Here is a 22047-nt window from a genome sequence, read left to right on the forward strand (position 1 = left end):
CCCAAAGACGCTTATTGTTAGAAATTTTTGTAACTAACAGATTGCTGAATAAACGTTTCAAAAAAAAACTTTCAACTATAATCAAATTTGGAATTTCCGGTCATTAAGACTTAATCCCCAACTTTCTCGCCGATGGGGCAGCAGGTATTGTGGATTAATGTGTCCAGTTTGTTCGTGGGCAGTTAGATAACGCCGATTTAAATATGGCGATAAATATCTTGTTAATTATTATCGTCCTATTAGCGTCATTGGTGTGATACCCAAGGAGTTTGAGAGTCTAGTTTGTGACTTTTTAACTCCTTTACTCGAGCCTAAATTTATCAATCAGCAATTTGGGTTTAGACCCTATACTGCCGTGCTAAGCCCAAAGGCGGTAACTGATGTTTTATCGAAAATGAGATTGTTGTATTTCTAGGGTAGAACAGGGTATTTAGCATATATTTACAAAGTTCTTGGAGTTGCAGAAGTATTATAATGGGTATCTAGAATATATTTACAAAGTCTTTGGAGTTGTAGAAGCATTATAATATAATGAAACCTACCTAGAAATACAAAAATCTCATTTTCGATAAAAAATCAGTTACCGCCTTTGGGCTTAGCAGGGCAGTATAGACCTACTGAGGTGAAGCTATTAATTTATGTAGATTTTTTGTTTGACTCCCTGGAGAAAGGGTATCAAGTTGATACAATTTACACAGATTTCTCCAAGGTATTTGACAGGGTGTCTCATGTACAGGGTATGTTGGTCCGTAAGCTCAGAATGATTGGTGTTGATGAACCAATGATTTCTTGGTTTAGCAGCTACTTGTCTAATCGTAGACAGACAGTAAAAAGTGGTAATTTTCTTTCCAAAACAATTCTTGTTCCGTGAGGAGTTCCTCAAGGCTCACATCTTGGGCCTCTTCTGTTTAACATTTTTATAAGCGATATTCAGGAATGTTTTTCCTCTCCCCTTTTTTGCGGTTTGCTGATGACTTAAAGTTAAGCTGTCTGATTAAATCTCCCAGTGACTGTGATAAACTGCAGTATGAGCTAACCAACTTGATGGATTGGTTTACAAGAAATGAAATGAGGCTGAATCCATCTAAATGTAAAACTATTACGTTTTCTCGGTTCAAATCGCCAATCAAATTTGAATACATGATTTTCCAGCTTTGTCTTGATAATATACCTCTCATCAAGTATTTAGGTGTCACTTCGGATGCAACTCTACAACGTTCCGGTCACTTAAATAATGTAGTCAACAAGTCATTTCAGATGCTTGGCTTTATCAAACGAAGCACACAGGATTTTACTGGGATAACTGCCTTAAAAACTCTTTATTGTTCTCTTGTTCGTCCCCATCTTGAGTATGCGTCCTGGGTATGGTGTGCATATTGAGACCTTGTGTCCAGTTGAACATAAATTTCTAAAATAGATTCTTCTTCTTCATGTACCATGTCCTTTTAGAACGTTGGTTACCATCATAGCTATCATACCAACAACATACCAATCTCGCAAGTTCTTCAACCATGAGGTTCTTCTTCGTCCTGGACTGCGTTTGCCTGCTATTTTTCCTTGCATAATATTTTGGGACCTCTCATTACATGTCCGAAGTACTCCAGCTTTCTCTGCTTGATGCTTTTTATGATCTCAGTAGTCTTGATGAGACGTTCTAGTATTGTGGAGTTTCGAATCTTCTCCACCCAGGAAACCAGGATTGCAAAAAATCATGTTTTTTTAATTTTATACAAAACACATGTTTTTTTTTTTGTTTTAAACGGGTTTTTGTTGTTTTAAACATATTTTATTTTATTTTTAAATTCTATGTTTTAAACAAATAAAACATATTTTAAACACATTTTTGAAGTTATACTTCTTTACCGGCGATAGAGGGTGAATTTTTATATGGTAAAACCTAGCGACCGGGCGCATGCGCATTATAACTTTGTTCTGATTGGATGTTCAAATGACATGTCAAAAATTATTCAATATGGCGGCTGTGGCACAGCTGTATTTAGATTATTTATGGTTGTTGCGTTTTCAAATTTGTGTGAAAAGAAACAACAAACAAAAGTTAGTTAATAGTTATACTGCCTTTTTAAATAATTTTCATATACCTATATTTTTGGACTTTTGGACTATTTTGGACAAGGAAAACTCATTCTAATTTAGTAAATAGTTTTTATTATAATCATATTGTAATTATACATTTGGATTAGGTTGAAATACATACATTTATTTTCTCAAGAATGCGGATATTAGAGAGAAATCCCAAATTAGGTTCGATTTTTATTTTTAAATTATGATTTTTTGCCGTAGATTTATTTATCTAGTAGGTATGTAATGCTTTGATTTACATACTTAATTTGATTACCAACAAAAGTTCTACCAATCTTCATCTAATATATTGTTTTCTTACTGTTTTGTTATATTTTTATATTTTCTTCCACAAAATTTAAACAAAATTTAAAACAACTGTCAAACAGTAAAACGTTCAGTTACCGTATTTTTCCACATGATAAATAATGTGCGATTGGACGAGTGAGTCTACGCTTCGATTACGAATCAAAGTGCCAAGAAATTCACGGGTTCAATTCCCGATGCAAGTTTTATTTTTTTATTTTTTTATGCATGTTATGATTGTAAGTATATTTGTTATATATTTTTTTTTTCAGAAAATGCGTATTTAAAATTTTTGCCAACAATTATTATCGTTCAGAAATCATTTTTTCTTTGTGGCATTTTTCAATGTGTTTGTGTGCGTTTTATTCTTTTATTTTTTTAAATTTTTGATATTGTCTTAAAAATCACATAATATGTAGTAGAAGTATAACTTCTTACGTGCGTACAAAGTACACACACATTCTTGTTTTTATTTTAAACATTTTTTTTTTGTTTAGAACATGCTTTTTTATTTTAAATTTTGTTTTAAACAAGCAAAGCTTAGAAAAAGCATTGTTTAAATCATATTTCCTTAAACATAATATTAATAACTTGATTTTATCTTTTCTTTAACATAATAGATACGAAAACCAATTAATTGTAATTAAGAGCTATTGCCTGGGGGAACCCACACTATTTAATTATTCTAAATGGGTGATAAGCTACAATTTAACAAAAAAAAAAAGAATTTTATTAACATTAATATTTTGTATTTTGACAACGACGTCCGATGTGGAGGCGAAACGTTATTAAAATCATTTTTTTTACTTAAATTGTGGCTTATTTCCCATTTAGAATAGTTAATTATAAAAATGTCACAAATAAATAGCTTCAGAGCAACACCCAGACTATTTACTATTTATTAATTCGCATTGCAAGTGTTTTTTTGGAACATGCAAATGGCGAATTTTGGGTACGTGATACGAAGGAGCTTCAAGGAGCGTATGGAAAAGGCTTTGACCCCAGCTCATTTTTTAAAAAATTTGCTTGATAAGCGCTTTGGTGGAAATAAACTTATCATCCATCCATTATAAATTATAATTCAGAAGGACTGCCAATTATTATTAATTACCAACCAAAATGTGTACCCTTTAGACCACATTTCTATGTTTTCTAAACATTTAATTGAGAATGTAATACCATAGACATGGTAGTGTTCTATGAAAAATATAAACACTACAGCATTGGAACTTGCTCAACAGCTCCACATAGCTAATGCATCGTCAGCCAACAGAGAAAGACTCTTCTCCTCCACATTCGGTTTACCATTCCAAACTACGTAATCGGCTAGGCAATGTCAAAGCTGCTAAGTTGGCTACAAGATTACTATGAAGCTGAAACAGTTTTGAGAAATTTATTAACTCTTTTATTCAAAATGATTTAAGTTTTCCAATTTTTGTCAAGTTCCGGTTATTAATAAATAAATAATATTTTATATGTGTGTTAAAAAGTGCTTATAAGATTTTTGAGAATTTTTTTCATATTTATTATTTTAATAAAGAAAATGAAAAAAAAACCGCTTGTTTAATTTAAGTATTTTAAACATAAACAAATGTTTAAAACATGTTTAAAACAGTTGTTTAAAACAAAATGTTTAAAACGAAACCCTGCAGGAAACTTTTAAAATTCTTCTATAGCACCACATTTCGAAAGCGTCAAGGCGATTTAGATCGATTTTATTCACAGTCCAGGACTCGACACCATAAAGTAAGACCGAGAACACGTAGCAGCGAAGTAGGCGGATCCTTAATGCCAATTTTAGGTCTCTGTTACATAACACCTTGGACATCCTTCTAAAAGCGGCTCTAGCCTGCTCTATCCTAGATCTAATTTCGCCGTGACTTTCTGCATTACAATTTAGTTGCTGTCCAAGGTAAACGATTTTATCATTTAAAACAGATTGCTTTCAAATTAAACATTTAGGACAACTACAATTATGCAGATTTACCTGCTATATTAAATATGCCACCCATTTCTATACGTCATAAGAAGAGAGATCTTATTACTTTTTACAATATTCTGCATAGTAGAGCTGCGGCTTCTTCTTTGCTCAATAAAATGAATATACATGTTCCTTCTAGACCTACCAGATCTACAGCTATAATAGTTTTGCTTACCCTATACATCGCACTAACTATGGATTTAACAACTACATATCAAGAACTGCCAGACTAGACAATCAATATGATAACATAGATTTCTTTGCAACCTTCGACTCATTCCTGCATCAGGTTTGTGTACTCTTAGCTTGAGTAATTACTAGGTTATTTTATTAAGCAATTCAACATTTCAATGATTTTATAGTCAGATAACTTTTGTATTGTAACCATAATAGATAAGATACTGTTATGAATTTATAGTTTAACATTAATAATTGTAACTAGTCCGTTTATAAATAAAATAAAATTAAACATTACTCTAAAATACGTTGAAACAGAAAGAAGTAATAAAAGCACTATTATAGTAACACGAAACCTTCCATGCCTTGTAATTAGCATTGAAACGGTGTAAGTATCCTGATTAATTTTAGGTATTACCTCCTCGGGCTTTAATTACACCACTTAAGCTCGTTGTATACTTCCAATTAGATTGGCGATTACATTTTGATAGAAATGATGTGTTTCTTTGCGAAAAGCACATTAAGTTGCTGTGTTATTTCCGAAACGGTTTTAGACCTTTTGATAAATTTTGCCGTTTTTCTAAGGCAGGATATATAGATTTAAATATAAATTCAAATAATTAAAACCCATTAGCTAACGTTGCGTAAACGCAATATTTTTGTCACATACTTGGAATAGGGAAAATCCATAAACTACGTCGTAAAATTTTTGGACTTTTTAATACCCTCCCCCCTTCCATCGTAAAGCATAATTTACAGAAGACCCTCCCCCATGTCGACGTCGCAATTGCAACTCATGACCCCCCTTTTGGTGATTTTTTTTTTAAATTTCGTGTTATTTCTGGATTTTTTAAAGTTAATTCTCAAACTATTTCCGAATTTCACTGCACAATAATTAGCTTTATTATGACAAAAGACACCACTTTTATAGGATTCCGTAGGCTTTCATAACTGTATCATACTCTCAGTGCTGGGTTTACCACTAGGCCGACTAGGCCGCGGCCTAGGGCCGCAAGCAATAGGGGGCCGCAGCGTTTTGTAAAAAAATACTTTTTTGGTAAAAAAATTTTACTAATTGAACTGAAATCAGTAAACAATTTTTCAAATAAGAGAATGGCTATTCTACTAAACACGTGGTACGGTATTTTACAACGTTTTGACAAGAGTAGCAAAACATGCTACAGACTTGAATGTGACTTGCAGCATACAAATGTCTAAAGTAGTATGCATTGAGCCTGAGAGACAACTTTGATTCCTATGAAAAAAGAGGAAAAGAGTAGTCTAAAAATGAAACCTATATTCTTGAAATAAAAAGACGCCCGGAAAGAAAAGCTCTCCCTGGCTAAACAAAGAAGATAAATCCACTGAACCCCAATTTAATGGCAAAGAAAACTTAAAGATTCAATGTTGCAATTGACACGCTTTATTCAGAATTGAATGAAAGGTCCGAAGTTTATTTCAGTCTTAATGAAGAATATGGATTTAAAACAACTTATCATCAATTTCCAATGAAGAAATCGGGGTAAACGTTCCTATTTTGACTAAAAAGTATCGAATCGACATAGATAGCGACTTTGGAGAAGAGTGTGTACAGTTCAAAAGCTTTGTTGAAGGTATATTTGATGAAGAAAGAGAACCTCATGACAACAAGATTACCAAGCTTCCGAGAAATACACTTTTGAAGTATCTGAAAATCATTCATGAAAAACAGTTAACCACATTATTTCCGAATACGGACACGGCTTTGCGCATTCTACTATGCATGATGACATCTAATGCATCTGGAGAAAGATTATTCAGCGTGTTGAAAAGAATCAAAATCTACTTGAGTAACTCAACTTCTGACGGAGGTTCTAGATTGTCTAGTTCGGCCAGTTTTATTTCAAATGCTGAGCTTTTTCAAGCCTTAGACTTTAAAAATTTAATCAAAGATTTTGCAGCCAAAAAAGCTATTAAAATGAGTTTTTAGAGTTTAGATATGATATTTATTATAAGAGAATAATGAATAATGAATTGAACGATCTAGAAGTTTATTTGTTGTATTCTTATGCCTGGTTGCATCAACAGATCTTAAGCTTAAGGCGTGCATTAACGAAACATATGCGTGCACCATTGAGTCTTAGATCAATCTTCAGCTTGCCACAATGGATTTTCATGTGGATTGCATTAATAAAAATTGAAAATTATGGTGCAATATATGTGACACTTAAATCGGCCCTATCTATAAGCTGAGCTGGGCTAATCTGGAGCTTAAGATTTGTTGGTGCAACCAGGCATAAAATATTTTTATTTTTCAATACCGTAGCCTTTTACTAGTACAGTTCATATTATTTTGCTTGTTCTTTTACTTATAATGTCTTTAAAACTCGGATTTTTTTAGTTTTTTGTTTTCATCTGTACTTTTCCCTCCGAATGAAACAAATGGTATTTAATTTTAACAATTAACTACACGACTAATTGTTTATAATATAATCATTTTAGCAATAATAATAATTTTACAAATAACTGCTGTTTGCTAACATTTTGAATTATATATTGTTATGATCTGCTTCTTATTAATTTTATATTAATTATTATTTATCTGATTAATTATTTAATTGTCGCAAATCATACATAAAAAAACAATAAATAAAAAAATCTCAGGGTGCCTTTTTATAATCTTAAAAAAATATCTAAATATTCTTACGTTATACTTATCTTCTCTCGTGGGTTCAGTATCTCTTAGTTGATCCTAATCGGGGTAAAACAGGGAAAAGAAATAAAGCCAAATATAAAATAAACATACAGAATTGTCTTTTATTTATCAAATCAATACTCGAAAAATCTATCAAATCTAAAAACCTGTGAAACCTAAAAATCTATTTTAGTTAAAAAAAAAAAACAATTTATCGGTTTGTTTCCGATGACTTTGGTAAAACAAACTAAACAAAACAAATTTATATATTCGCAAGATCACCTGTATTTACTATTTACTTTTTGAAATATTGGAATTTTAATTCATATGCTTTTTACTCAAAAATTTAGTTTCCGAACATAAAAATCTCTTTCACATAAATTGACTGACCTTTTGCTTCACTCACTCTGATGTCTTCGCGTGACCCAAAACAGCTCTCCCTCGTTGACTATGTTAAAGGCTACTCATCAAAGCCCTCTTCGTTCTCCAGCTTCAAAACTATCAGCATACCAGCACCAATTCTCCAACAAGCCGGGCCTCTTTTGACACGTACTCGATTCAAACAAAACTCCAAAAATTCTCTGCTCTCCTTCTCACAATAATACAGAATCAAAGAGGTATTTCGTCTCAATTTGATCTGTCTCTCGTTCCACTTTTCAACACTATTCTCCACTATCAAACAACCACTGGTACTTGCTAACTACTTATCCACCAAAACGTCGACCGCTCCTCAGCGCTGCCAAATAACATACTGATTTCTTTTTCAAACTCTCTCAATCATTCAAACCACTTTTCCCCTTCCAACTTGCCAAGAATCAGAAACATCGACTTTTCCATTCAACAAACAAACAGTCATTTTCAAAATTATTCCGACCATCCTAATTACTTTCGGAGAACCCTACAATATTTACTCGGATTGAAACAAAGATATTAGAATTCCAAACTTTCTTTTAAACCACATTTTCTAGAAAGTGATAATTACATCTACCTGTGGATTCTATAGTTCTCGTAATAAACAATCTATTTCCATTTTAAATCTAAATACATCCTTTTCACTTTAATTATTCACAAAAGTCTTTAATGGTTCATCGGAAAGCTCATTAAAAGAGAAATCCACTTACATCCAAACTAAATTCTAATAAATATTTACAGCTCAATATACAGGGTGTATCAAATTTATGTGCCCGCATTATTTAAAAAAAATTTAATTTAATTTTCATTTTGCTTTTGATTGATAAATTGAAAACACAATAATATTTTCTATCTTCTTCTTAAGGTGCCTTCTACATTACTGAAGGTTGGCTATAACTACAGCAAATTGTTCTCTGTCTTGAGCGGTTCTTAGTATCAAATGTGTGTCCATGCCTGTCCAGTCTCTCACGTTCTTTAGCCAGGAGCATTTTCTTCTTCCTGAACCTCTTCTTCCTTCCACATTCCCTTCCATTATGAGTCGTAAAAAGTTGTATCTTTCTCCTATGTAAATTATTTCCTAGATAACTCATTTTTTTGTTTTTTACAATATCTAGGAATTCTCTCTCAGTCTCCATTCTTCTCAGCACCTCATTGTTGGTCACGTGATCTGTCCAAGAGATCTTCAGCATCCTTCGAAAAACCAACATCTCAAAAGCTTCTAGAAATATAGAATTCTTTCTATAAATTTTCTTTTTCGAAATTTCTATAAATATAGAAATTTTTAGAGCTGTTTTGGGGTTTTAGCCAAATTTGCAAACCAAGATTATTTAATTAGTAAATAAATTTTAACCCATTGAGATCCGTATCCAAATAGAACATTAGAGGCATTTCTATTCATTTATGTTATACTTTGTATTACGAATTTTAAAAAGTAAAATTAAAATAAACGTCTTAATTATTATTATTATTATCAAGTCTTTATGCTTTAATTACATAATCGTGAAGTTATCGGGGCCTCTCGGGGTAATTTGGCCTAGGGCCGCAAATACCCTAAATCCGGCACTGCATATCCTGATACTTATTTTGTTTTGATTTCGATGATATTTCTTTTATTAAGTATATGTAAATACAATGCACTAACTAAATAGAACCTCAGTCAACGATAGAACACAATATTTTATTTGTATTCGTTCTTTAAAAATTGTTTTACATTCAGTATTCAGGAAACAAATGATCTAACAGTTTAATATTTATTGCTTCCAGACGTTGTTCTGTGTAGAAGTGTTTGTTTAAACACAAAGAACAAGTGCTAATAGTAATATTATTTAAGGCTGTAGCTGATAAAAACGAAATGAAAAGTATCTAATAGAATAATTATTTTTATATCTAAAATAGGGTATATGTATTAATCTCGTTGGAGACTCCATCCTATTCACAAAAGCCATTTTCAACAAGGTAGAAGGAGCAACAAGCGAAGTAGGGCTGAGGATAAATGAAGAGAAGAGGAAATATATGTGTATAAACAGAACGACACGAAGAGACAGGATAGGACAAAATGTGACGGTCAACACCTTCAATTTCGAAAGAGTACAACGTTTTAAGTATCTGGGGGCCGTGATCATAGCTGACAACGATGTTACTGAAGAAATAAAAGACAGAATCCAATAATCCAGCTTATAAAATCAAAAAATCTTACAGGAAGTTCCAAGATCAAAATCTATAAATCCATCGTCAGACATGTACAGTGGAACCTCGATAAGTCGGCCCCCGATAACCCGGAAGTCCGGCTAACCCGGACCGATTTTCATCAGACAAACATTTCAACAATAAAAATGTATGTATTATGTTAAAACATTTTATCTGTAGCCGCTTCTGGAATGTCTTAAAAATATCGAGTTTCATTGATAAAACTTGGCTTCGACCATAATATAATATTTGAGAGATAATGGGTATTTGTGTAATTTGAACTATACGGTAAACATGACTCATGGCACATGGCGGCAGCGGCGACAGAGCGACGTTCATTATCCATTATCGGGCTATCGCAAACAACAGGCACCTTTTATTCCTTTATTTATTTTCAACTGTCTTTTAAAAAATTATTTTTAGAACAATGGTCTTTTAAACTTTAAACAATGAAAGAGCCACTGTTCTTAAATAACATAACATCGTTCCGATGGCAGACGAAATTGACACAACCGAAACTGACTGAGTTTTTTTTACCTAGAAATGAACAATACTCTATCTATACTGTCTATAGTCTATGTCTATACTATACTCTATACAATATACAACTATAATAGGTAATTTAGATGTGTACTGTGCATATATATTTCATGTTATTTTAATTATAACGGACTTTATCTATAAGTATACCGTATTTTATTAATTTTTACAATGCTCTCCGGCTAACCCGGATTTTCGATAACCCGGATCGGCCGCGGTCCCGATTAATCCGAGTTATCGAGGTTCCACTGTACTAACATATGGTGGCGAAACGTGGACCCTGACCAAATCAAACGAAGAAAAGCTCAAACGTTTTGAACGAAAAATATTTAGAAAAATTTTGGGACTTCACCACGACATTAACACAAATCAGAATAGGATCAGAACCAACTTCGAATTAAAAGAACTCTACAATGACACCGATATTGTCCAAGAAATTAAATCACAGCGACTAAGATGGGCAGGCCACGTGCACAGACTTCATAACGAGAGACTTGTAATACTGGTATGGGAGGAGATTCCTACAGGCAAAAAACCACTCGGACGTCCCAGAATGCGATGGAGAGATAACATCCAAGCAGATCTCCGAAAAATGAACATCCCATTTGACCCTAGGTTGATGGAAGACCGAAGAAATTGGAAGAAAGTTGTACAGTCAGCCAGGACCCACCCAGGGTTGTAGCGCTACGTGATGATGATGATGATGTATATGTATTTATATTCGTGAACCTTTTGTTTTCATTTATTTTCAAATTCATTTATATTAGCATGTTTTATAATATAATATCAAATAAGTAGTACAGTGGAACACCGATAAATCGGCCCCCGATAACCCGGAAGTCCAGCTAAACCGGATCGATTTTCATCAGACCAACATTTCAACAATAAAAATGTATGTAATATAATATTTGAGAGATAATGTGTATTTGTGTAATTGGAACTATACGATAGTAAAAATGACTCATGGCACACGGCGGCAGAGCCACGTTCATTGGCTTGGATTATCGGAAACAACAGGCACCTGTAGTATTCCTTTATTTATTTCAATTAGCATGGTTTAAAAAAGACTAAAAGACTATTTAAAAATTCTTTTTTAAACAATGGTCCCAGTTTGCACTGTTCTTAAATAACATAAAATCGTTCCGATTGTGACTGTATTGTGTGAGTACAGAGTCTTGTATTGTTCGCTTCCGTTTGCGTTTGCGTGTTTTTAGTAATTTAGATATCAGGTACTGTGCATATATTATAAATATTTCATGTTATTTCAATTATAACGGATTTCGTCTGTAAGTATACCGTATTTTATTAAAAAAAGACTAAGTTTTCACTCTGATGGAATATAAAACAACATAATGTTACTCTACATCCCACCAGACTGAAAACAATGGAAACCTTCTCTGGTTACACCTTCGAGGCTTCTACAATTTGCAAGCCATACGGATGCTGAGACAAGGAAGACGAGGGAATTTTACAATTTATAATTCACGTCCCATCTGCTCAGCGTCGTAAAGTTCCAACGAGAATGGTTCCCTTCCTACTCCAATCAGAGTAAAAATATAAATCAAAAATGAATAACCATTTTTAATTTCGTTGCAAAACGAAAATACCATCCATCCATCCAATGGCACTACAGCCCAAATCGAGCCTTGGCCTCCTTCAATAAGCTTCTCCAATCATTTCGATTTACCGCTGTTCTTTTCCATGAACGCGTTCCCAGAAAGTTCCTGGCATCCTCATCGACTTCGTCTTCCCATCTCTTTTTAGGTCTTCCAACAGGTCTTCTTCCCTGCATTCTTGCATTCAGCAATTTTCTGGGGATTCTATTCTCATGCATGCGGACCACGTGCCCTGCCCACCGTAATCTCTGCAAAACGAAAATACAGCCGCGACATATTCTAGTCCAATCAGAGAGTGCAGTAAGCACCTCTACCCGTTTCGAAACTTATCAGTCTCTCATCAGGAGGACATATGCTGCTTTTGGGGTTTGTTTTGGTTAGATCAGAGAGTGCAGCATATGTGCCTCCTGATGAGAGACTAATAAGTTTCGAAACCGGTAGAGGTGCTTGCTGCACTCTCTGATTGGACTAGAATATGTCGCGGCTGTATTTTCGTTTTGCAACGAAATTAAAAATGGTTATTCATTTTTGACGTATTTTATTAATTTTTACCATATTCTCCGGCTAACCCGGATTTTCGATAACCCGGATCGGCTGCGGTCCCAATTAATCCGAGTTATCGAGGTTCCACTGTATTGAAGTTTTATATTTTTATATCATTACCTATTAATAATGTTGCCCTTTGGTAGAAGCTAGTAAAAAATTATATTTAGACAGCTAAAAATTTAAATATATCAAACGACGTCGGATGTGAACTTATGGCCCCCTCCCCCTTTTCTACGAGTAGTTCCGATGTTCCCATATCTGATTCGTGGGTTTTTCGTGTCGTCGCAGCTTGTCGTTGGTTAGACATCAATTTATTCTATATTATAAATTAGTTTCAAACCAATTACAAGCTGCGACGACACGAAAAACACACGAATCATGGCGTCATGAACTGAAATCAACTCATCATGAAAGCAAATGAACTATAGCTGGGACATTTTCCGAACCACTTAATTTAGAACCAACTACTCTAACAACACAAAACATTCCAGGAATGTGCTATCAAAGTTCTATTAATGTTTGAATGTCCTGGATATTCAAGGAACATTCGGTGAACATCTGATTAAGTTATTCGTGGAATGTTACCACAAAACATTCTATGAACATACTACCAATGTACTATATTTTAAGAGAGGCCACTTACTATTCAATTTGCACTCATTTTCAAATTTGCCGCGCGTGTATATTATGTATTTAGGCAATCCAAACCACGTGACTTCTGGTTGGCATACAACAAAAAGTTACAGGTTACAGAGGTTATGTTTGTAATATCATTTCATTTCATTGTTTGTCGTCGTATTTTGTCTATTTTGGATTCATTTGGATTTCGTTTGCTGTATTTTGTGAACTTTATAAACTTTATCACACTGCCAAGTGATTATTTAAGGAAATTATTATTGGAAACTCCAGATGTTTGGAGAAAGGTAGGGGAAACAATTTTTATTTACTGTTCATTTTTCTCTGATGTTTATCAATATTGATGAATTTTGCAAGCAATAACATTATTTCTTTTATTGTTTTAGATATTTATTGAAGCTGAAAATAATTGGGGATTTAGATCCATATACAATTCAGTCAGAATTGGATTTTACCATAAAGTGCATTCCACCAAATTACTATTATAGATATTTATCCATTATAAATAGTTGATTATATCTGGTGGAGTCTCACAGTTACTATTCTAAGCAGCAGATGAAAGCATACAAAAGCCTTCAGGCACATAAATATTTTACAGCTGGATTTGTTTTAAAGTTGGAAGTCACAAGCAACAACTTCGTAAGTACCTACAAGAATATTGAGGAAATCCAGCTCCTCGATACTACTGGGCAAACTAGAAGATTGAAGAGGGCAAAGCCTGTTGAACTAGTTTGAGTGATATGTGATAGTGAAAAGCAGAGCATAATGCTTGTGTGCCTGTGTATGTTAGAATAGTGCGGTTAGAAAAGCAGGCATAGTGCTTGTGTGCCTGTTAGATTAGATAAGAGACGCTATGGAGTAAGCTCTTCATCTTCATTTTAAGGAACAGTAGTAATTTAGGTTAAATTAAAATTGCTCATTGGTCAGAGTTATGACCAGATTGTAATTGTAATGTACAATTCAATACAATGAATCGTCATCGTAGTAATGATTATGGAAAAAAATATATGACAAGATTTTGTGCAATAAAAATGTTTATATTTATCAAGGATTTATTATTTGGTACGGCCACATATACTTCTGGTATATTGTCGGTGAAGTGACAATACCTCCTATCTGCTTTTTCATGAATTTTGTGGGAGATGAAAAACTTGTTTGGGCCACCTCCTGTTTTCATATATTTTTTGACTTGTTTTGTAGTAAATTCAACTATCTATTTACTACAAAACAATTCAAAACTTACGTATGAAAACAGGAGGTGACCTTAAAAAAAGTTTTTCCTCTCCTGCGAAACTCATGAAAAAACATATAGGAGGTATTGTCACATCACTGACGATATATTTCAGAGAATGTCTAAAAAATATACTTTGAATGTCCTAAGAACATTCGTAGACATTCATGGAATGTTTCAAGACATTCATGGAATGTTTCAACAAGACATTCATGGAATGTTTCAACAAGACATTCAGTCTAAAAAATATACTGTGAATGTTCAAAGAACATTCGTAGACATTCATGGAATGTTCCAACAAGACATTCAAGGAATGTTTAAAATGCTGACACAGCACTTTCCTGGAAGTTTCCAGGGACGTTCGTGTGCTTTTAGGGACATTCCAGGAATGTTTTCAATGTCCTGTGTGTACCTTCTAGGAACATTTCTGGAATGTTTTGTGTTATTAGGGTATTATCGTAAATTTGAAGAATTCCCCAGTTACATCAGTTGATGTTGAGGGAAGTTTTTCTATGTACTCAGATAGAAGCCATACGTTTTTGTTAGAAAATTTTGAACAGCATTTGATAATTTATTGTTACCTTCTTCTTCTTAACGTGCCCTATCAAGTCCTCTTGACGTTGGCGATTAACATGGCGAAACTATCTCTGTCTCGAGCTATTCTAAATAGGTGTTCTGCTTTCCTTATTCCTGTCCACTCCCGGATATTCTTCAACCAAGAGGCCTGCTTTCTAGCAATTCCTCTGCGTCCTTCGATTTTACCCATCATAATAAGTTGAAGAATAATATACCGGTCTCCCCTTACTACGTGTCCAAAATAGGCCATCTTTCTATATTTGATGTTATCAAGCAGCTCGCTGGTAGCATTTGCTCTCTTAAGGACTGCCACATTTGTCAGCATAGCCGTCCATGGTATTATCAGTATACGTCTCTGCAGCCACATTTCAAAGGCCTCCAAATGTTAATGGTGGATATTTTTAATGTCCATGCTTCGACACCATACAAAAGGACTGACCAAATGTAGCATTTAATCATGCGCTTTCGAAGTTGAAATTGCAAGGTATCATTACAGAAGAATGACCCCATTTTTAAAAATGTCGTGCGGGCTATCTCGGTTCTACATTTTATCTCTTTATCTGGATCTAGTTGTTCAGTAATATGGCAACCAAGATATTTAAAACTGGGTACTCTTTGAATTATATGACCATTAACATATAACCGTGAATCTTGATGGGCCAATTGTTACCACAATTCGAAATATGTAATATCATTTATTTGTTAAAAGGGATGTGTGCTTTCCCCTCTTTTATTTAACGTTTATTCGGAAGCCATATATCAAGAGTCTTTGGAAGATGCAAAGATGGGAATTAAATAGTGTCTTAATTTGTGACAAAATAGTCGATCTTCAACAACTTGTCACTATAATCGGAGAATATAGTAAGCGAATGTGATTAGTAGAGAGCGGAATATATGCAACACAACATTACCAAAATATGCGCATATATATGCATTACTTTTACTACAAATATGCAGGTATTTTTTCTAAATTTGTCTAAATATGCAAATGCATATTAAAAATACTCACAAATAAAACAATATATTAAGTCGTAAGATCCTCAGAAAAGTTGGCTTCAAAAATACGTACAACTTTCTTTAAACAATCGAAGCCCTCATTTTCTTCTAAAACATTTTTTAATTTATTTCTAATTGTAATCTCTGTATTTCCGGGAATTTTTTGACAATGAGCAGAAAAAGTGTTAACAAGATTAACCGAATCACTTAATTGTAAATTCCTTTGTTCTAATAACTTTATTAGATCTGGTAAAAAACTAAAATTAACTTTTATGAACATAAGTTCTTTAGCAATTTGTACGTTACTTAAAGAACAAAGTACGTTACTTAAGCTGAAGAACAAAAGCGGAATTGTCTACAATTTGATGGATTTTTGTATTTTGATGCTTCTTTCTATGTCCGTCTTTATAGAAGTAAAAGCGAATTTGTCGAATAAAAACACTCTTTCCAGAAAAATTTCTTGTGTGGGACATGATGCTTTTGTTTGTCAGTTCCTCATTTAAAAAATGAAATGTGAAAATGAATGTAACTTACGATTTTGGAACAGGCCTTGCAAAATACTTTGTCTCCACTTAGCTTTATCTCGGGAAAACACTTTATCTAAGCACTTTTTTGAATGGTAGACATATTTAAATTTAATATATACCAGTCACTTCAAAAACACTAAATACGACACAACGTTTACTTTAAACAAATGTTGGCCGGAAACTGACAAATAATTATTAGACCCTTAAAAGCAGGTAGGTACCTATGACTTGCTACGCTAATAAAATAATATTTTTCTGGGAACACCCATAATTGTTAAATTCAGGTAGTAATGGGAAAGTCCAGATGAGCGATAGATAGATAAATAACGAGCTCGTTCATATCGAAGTTATAAAATTCCAACTAAGAGAGGAAAATTTTAAACTTTTATATAATTTATTTTTAAAATATGCAAAATAAATCGTGTTTAGCTTAAATATGCAATGTTGTGTTTGTTGTCTGAAAATATGCAATACAGTTGAACCCGCTTATTAGAATACCTGTTAAAAGAATATCCCGGTTTAAGGAATAGAAATTTGAGGACCGAAACCTTTCTAGTAGCCACCAATGATCGGTTATTGGAATATCCCGGTTTTAGGAATATTTTTGCTTGGCACGAAGGCTATTCCAATAAGCGGGTTGGACTGTATATGCATCTATATGCACTTTGCATATATTCCGCTCTCTAGTGATTAGAGATTAATACCAAAAAGACCAAATTTATGATCATCTCTAGAAACTTGGATGTACTTGAAAACTCCACCATAACACTTAATACCAAGTTCATTGAAAGAGTGAACAAATTTAAACACCTGGAAACGTGGCTTTTTGTAGACTGGGCATCGGACAGGGAAGTAAAATGTCGTATTGAGTATGCTCGACAAGCTTTCGTAAAATTCAGGAAAGTACTGACCTGTTCAGAGATCGATCTTCAACTGAGACTAAGTTTTACTAAGTGCTACGTATGGTCTATGCTGCTATAGGGCGTAGAGCGCTGGACACTCAAAACGAGGGATATAAACAGATTAGAAGCCTTCGAAATGCGGCTTCATCGCTGAATCCTAAAGATACCATGGACGGCGAAAATGACAAATGTAGATGTCCTTAAGAGAATCAACCAAGAACGCCAACTTTTCGAAATTATCAAGAAAAGGAAAACGGCATATTTGGGTCACGTCATGCGAAACGAAAAATACCAGTTCCTTTAACTTATAATCGAGGGTAAAATTGAAGGCATAAGAGGAATAGGACGCAAGAAAATGTCCTGGCTCCGAAACATAAGGCAATGGACAGGGATTAACGACATACAATCTCTGATATACATTGCAAGAAACATAGAGTTAATGGAAAATGTGATCCCTGATATCTATTAGTGGATTTGCACCCGAAGAAGAAGAAGAAGTTTTGTTAAAATACTTAAATACTTAATTACATAAGCTTAGTTTGTAAAATACGTAGGTATATGTGAAGATATTGTAAATATTTTTGTAAATAAAAAAATTTCAAATATTTTTTTTATTAGATGCACATTTTCTAGATGAGCATGCATATTTTTGGGTAAAATACTGCTTGTTTTTTAACCACAAGAATGGTATAATCAGAGAAATTGACACGTTTTTAACTGACAAATATATATTAGATAATATTGAGAGTGAAGGAAAAGTAGTACAGGTAAAAAGAATGACGAAGAAAATACTAGACACAGATAAGGAGATACAATATGTACCTAGACAAATGCTTATCGTGACTTTTTAGGTAATAATTTACCACAATATGTAAAAATAAATTTGGTCAGGTTTGTAGTAGAACCATATATTTATCCGGTGGTCCAGTATTTCAAATGTATAAGATTTGGACATACAGCAAAATACTGTAGAAGTATCACAAATAAATGTAAACGATGTGGCCAAATTCACGAAAATGCAGACAGTCAAGAATTCCCAAAAGAAGAATATTGCATACATTGTGAAACAAATGGACATCAGTCTATTTCCAAAAATTGTCCCAAATATTTGCAGCAGGTAAATATAAAAAGATTATGTCACAAAAAAATTTATCTTTTAAGGAAGCGGAATTATTAGAAAAAAAAAATTGCAAATATTTTTTTTATTAGATGCATATTTTCTAGATAAGCATGCATATTTTTGGGTAAAATACTGCATATTTATGAGCATATTTCATACCTTTTATTTGCCTAAGTCTAGCTATAAATTACGCAGTAGACTTTTTACAAATAGTTGAAATACTGATAAAATTTGTACACACTTGAATGAATAAAAAGATGAATAAACAAAATAGTATATCAAAGTGTGTAAGAGTACGCCAGGGAAATAAGGCAAAAATATACCATGTTCGGGACACTTGAGGAGTCAGGTTGCAAATGGGTTTTTTGGGTACTATATACCTAATACATTATAAATACAAAAATTCCCGTCACAGTTCGGACGAGAATTTTAATTATTAACAAATAAGTGTCAAAAATGGCAGTTTTTTCGTTTAAATCGCTACAGCTAAAAATAGGGGAACTAAATATCTTATTTATAGTATTCTTCTTTTAGTAGACGAGCAAAGCTTTAAAATGGCGGTTTTTGAATTTTGGTCCGATCATTTGTTGCTTCGGAAATTGCAAAATAAGAATAAAATTTCAAAAATAAAAAAATTGCTATAACTTTTGCGGAAATGCTCTTAAGACCTTCATATTGGACGAAAAGTTGAGTCAAACAGTCCTTTTAATGCACAAAAAATTTTAAAACGATTCTCAGTTAGTTTAAATTTTATTTAATTTGTTTATCCCAAAGAGCTTTTTTTTGCAACGTTATTGTTCAGAAAGTAATAATGATATAGCAATCCTGTGGAAACTACATGTAGTTGAAAGGAGAATAGTTATATTTTCAATATATTTAAAAAAAGTCATTAAAAAGTCAATTTTATGATTCCGAAAACATTTTACTAAAGTAGAGTTATTTTGGCTTATAAACAATTTAAATAACTAAATTTTAAAGAACAAACTAGAGGTAAGGGGAACGTAGAATAATACTTACGATGAAATTCTCGGTTAAAAAACTAACCAGAAACAAATTATCCGAAATAGATCAACTGTCAGCAGAACTATAATATATAAAGAAGGTGGCCAATATATAGTATTAAAAAACAAATGACACATAAATTCTAAATCCAGATTTATCTTAGAACACGATCTATACGACACGATCCGTGGACCAAAGGCTAATTTATCTTATGACGGGACGTGGACGGCTCGTGCCATATGGTAGGGGAGCCCAAGCGGGGATTTTTGCAGTTACTCGAGCGCGTCAGATTATCATATGGGGAGAAACCTGGTACTCTGCAGATGTACCTCTACCATATATTGGCTCTTAATACAGGGGAGTTCGTTAAGGGGGGCCCGAAAATAAAAATATATCCTTAAAAAAACTCGAAATTGTCAGATTAAGATAAGGTAAGTTAAGTATATGCAAAAGAGTGTATATTTAAAAAATCTGACGATTTGAGCCGGTCGTAAGGAAATGGGTGAGTCCCAAAATTTCACAAGAAAAAAGCGAATATTTCGCGAAGCGAATGACTGATCGAAAAACTAAAAAATATGTGCTCAATATTTTTTAAAAATCTATCGAATGATACCAAACATGACTTCCCACGGAGAGGGGTGGGGGGCAAATTTATTATTTTAAATACGAATCCTGCGATATTTCGCGAAATGAACATCAGATCGAAAAACTGTAAAATACACTTATTCAATATTTTTTAAAAATATATCGAATGATATCAAACACGACCCCCCACAGAGGTGGGGTGGGGGGTTACTTTAAAATCTTAAATAGGAGCTCTTATTTTTTATTTTAGATTTGGATTCCTTACGTAAAAATAAGTAACTTTTATTCGAAACATTTTTTCGAATTATGGATAGATGGCGTTTTAATCGGAAAAAACGATTGTTGGAAATTGAAAATTGCATTAAAAAATGGCAAGCGCCCACTAAAATGGAAAACTTTACTAAACTTTTTTTGGTTTTAGGACCTACTTTTCACAACCCAATAGGTCCCCATAACGCTCGAGTGACTGCACATTTAGCATACTTTGCTCCCCTACCAATAGAACAATAGATGGCTCACATCCCCGTTGTCGCCACGTTCCGTTATACTATAAACTAGTCAATGCCATTAAACTGATAAATTGAGATAAACTACAACGGAGAATTAAAACACTATTTTAAAATAATATTTCAATCAACTGTGATAGTTATCGTTTAGCTGTTTTAGCTCAGTCTCTCATGTTGTGAGTACGCATTGTCTTAATAAAAAATATGAACGCTAAAAATTTATATACAGTGATGAGCGCGGTAATAAATAGCAAAATAACGCAAAAGATGGAAAACACATTAAGTTGTGAGATAAAAAGAAATGAAACTAGTGGAGGTGGGAGATTTAGCAATAAAAACCTATAAATTTACATTCTACTTAAAATTTTTCACCTTTAGATGTATCGGACGACTTTGGCAACAAACATGTATTTGACAGTGACACTTTTAGTTCACGTACGCCTCTGATACGCCTAAAGTTGGGAAACAATAAATATAATGTAAGTTTATAGGTCTTTACCGCTAAATCTCCCACCTCCACTAGTTTCATTTCTTTTATCTCAAAACTTAATATGTTTTCCATATTTTCCGTTATTTTTCCGGTTATTAGCGTGGTCATCACTATATATCAGACACCCATATCAGACACCAAGAAGTATTCAAAAGCTTTTCTTGCCAAATAATCAGAAAGAGTAGCAGATGGCAAGGATTCAAATAAAATTAATAGTAATAATTCGTAGTTAAATTATTTATGATTACCACGTGCATATTTTTAAGTAAAAGAATATATGTATTGAAAATGTAAAATATCGAGAACATGTGCTGTTGGAGATGAAGGTTAGATATAAAAGAATGGTTAAAAAACTATGAATGCAGGCTAACAGTAAAATAGTATACTCATCCCAGGAGATCGTCTGTTTGGAATAAAAATTTTTATAATCGAGCCTAAACATATCCTTTTAAAGGGAAAATCAGTCTTCCACTTCCATTAAGGTTGTGGCCGAAATATGAGGGTTATCACTGTCCTGTCATCGAAATGACAGCGCGAAGTATAAAACATACAATATAAAAAATACATAATATCTTTGATAAAATGAGATCTTAGAATGCAAAGCGAATTGCCTATAACAGGGCGCTAACTAATTTTTAAGGGAAAACGAGTAAAAACAAATAGAAGAAGATTATTATTAATGAATTATTACATAAAACAAAATAAAATAATTATTTAAAAATAAAATAACAAAGATGTGACGTTTATAATGTTACACTTTTCATATTATCACACGATTGTTCAACGTGCCCCGTAAGACAACCGTGCCGTCCACATCCCGTGCACGTCCCGTCCACGTCCCGTCCTAAGATAAATCAGGCTTAAGTCAAACTTTCAGATTTAAAACTCATGACGTTGTCGGAGTTTATTTTGCAGATTGTGTGAGTATTTTTGAAAAGAAACATAATATTCAATTCTCC

The 22047-nt window shown here is 33.2% G+C and overlaps 1 protein-coding gene across 1 annotated transcript in view; it reads left to right on the forward strand.

Annotated features, from left to right (window-relative positions):
- Nucleotides 1-3584: 3584 nt before the first annotated feature.
- Nucleotides 3585-22047, forward strand: part of LOC126878603 (metabotropic glutamate receptor-like) — a 360918-nt gene continuing 342455 nt past the window's right edge. Inside the window, exon 1 of the mRNA XM_050641413.1 lies at nucleotides 3585-3703. Within this exon, the coding sequence (XP_050497370.1) occupies nucleotides 3585-3703 (119 nt within the window). The remainder of the gene's footprint in view (nucleotides 3704-22047) is intronic.

Source organism: Diabrotica virgifera, chromosome 10 (genome assembly GCF_917563875.1).
Source record: "Diabrotica virgifera virgifera chromosome 10, PGI_DIABVI_V3a".
Taxonomy (NCBI): Eukaryota; Metazoa; Arthropoda; class Insecta; order Coleoptera; family Chrysomelidae; genus Diabrotica; species Diabrotica virgifera.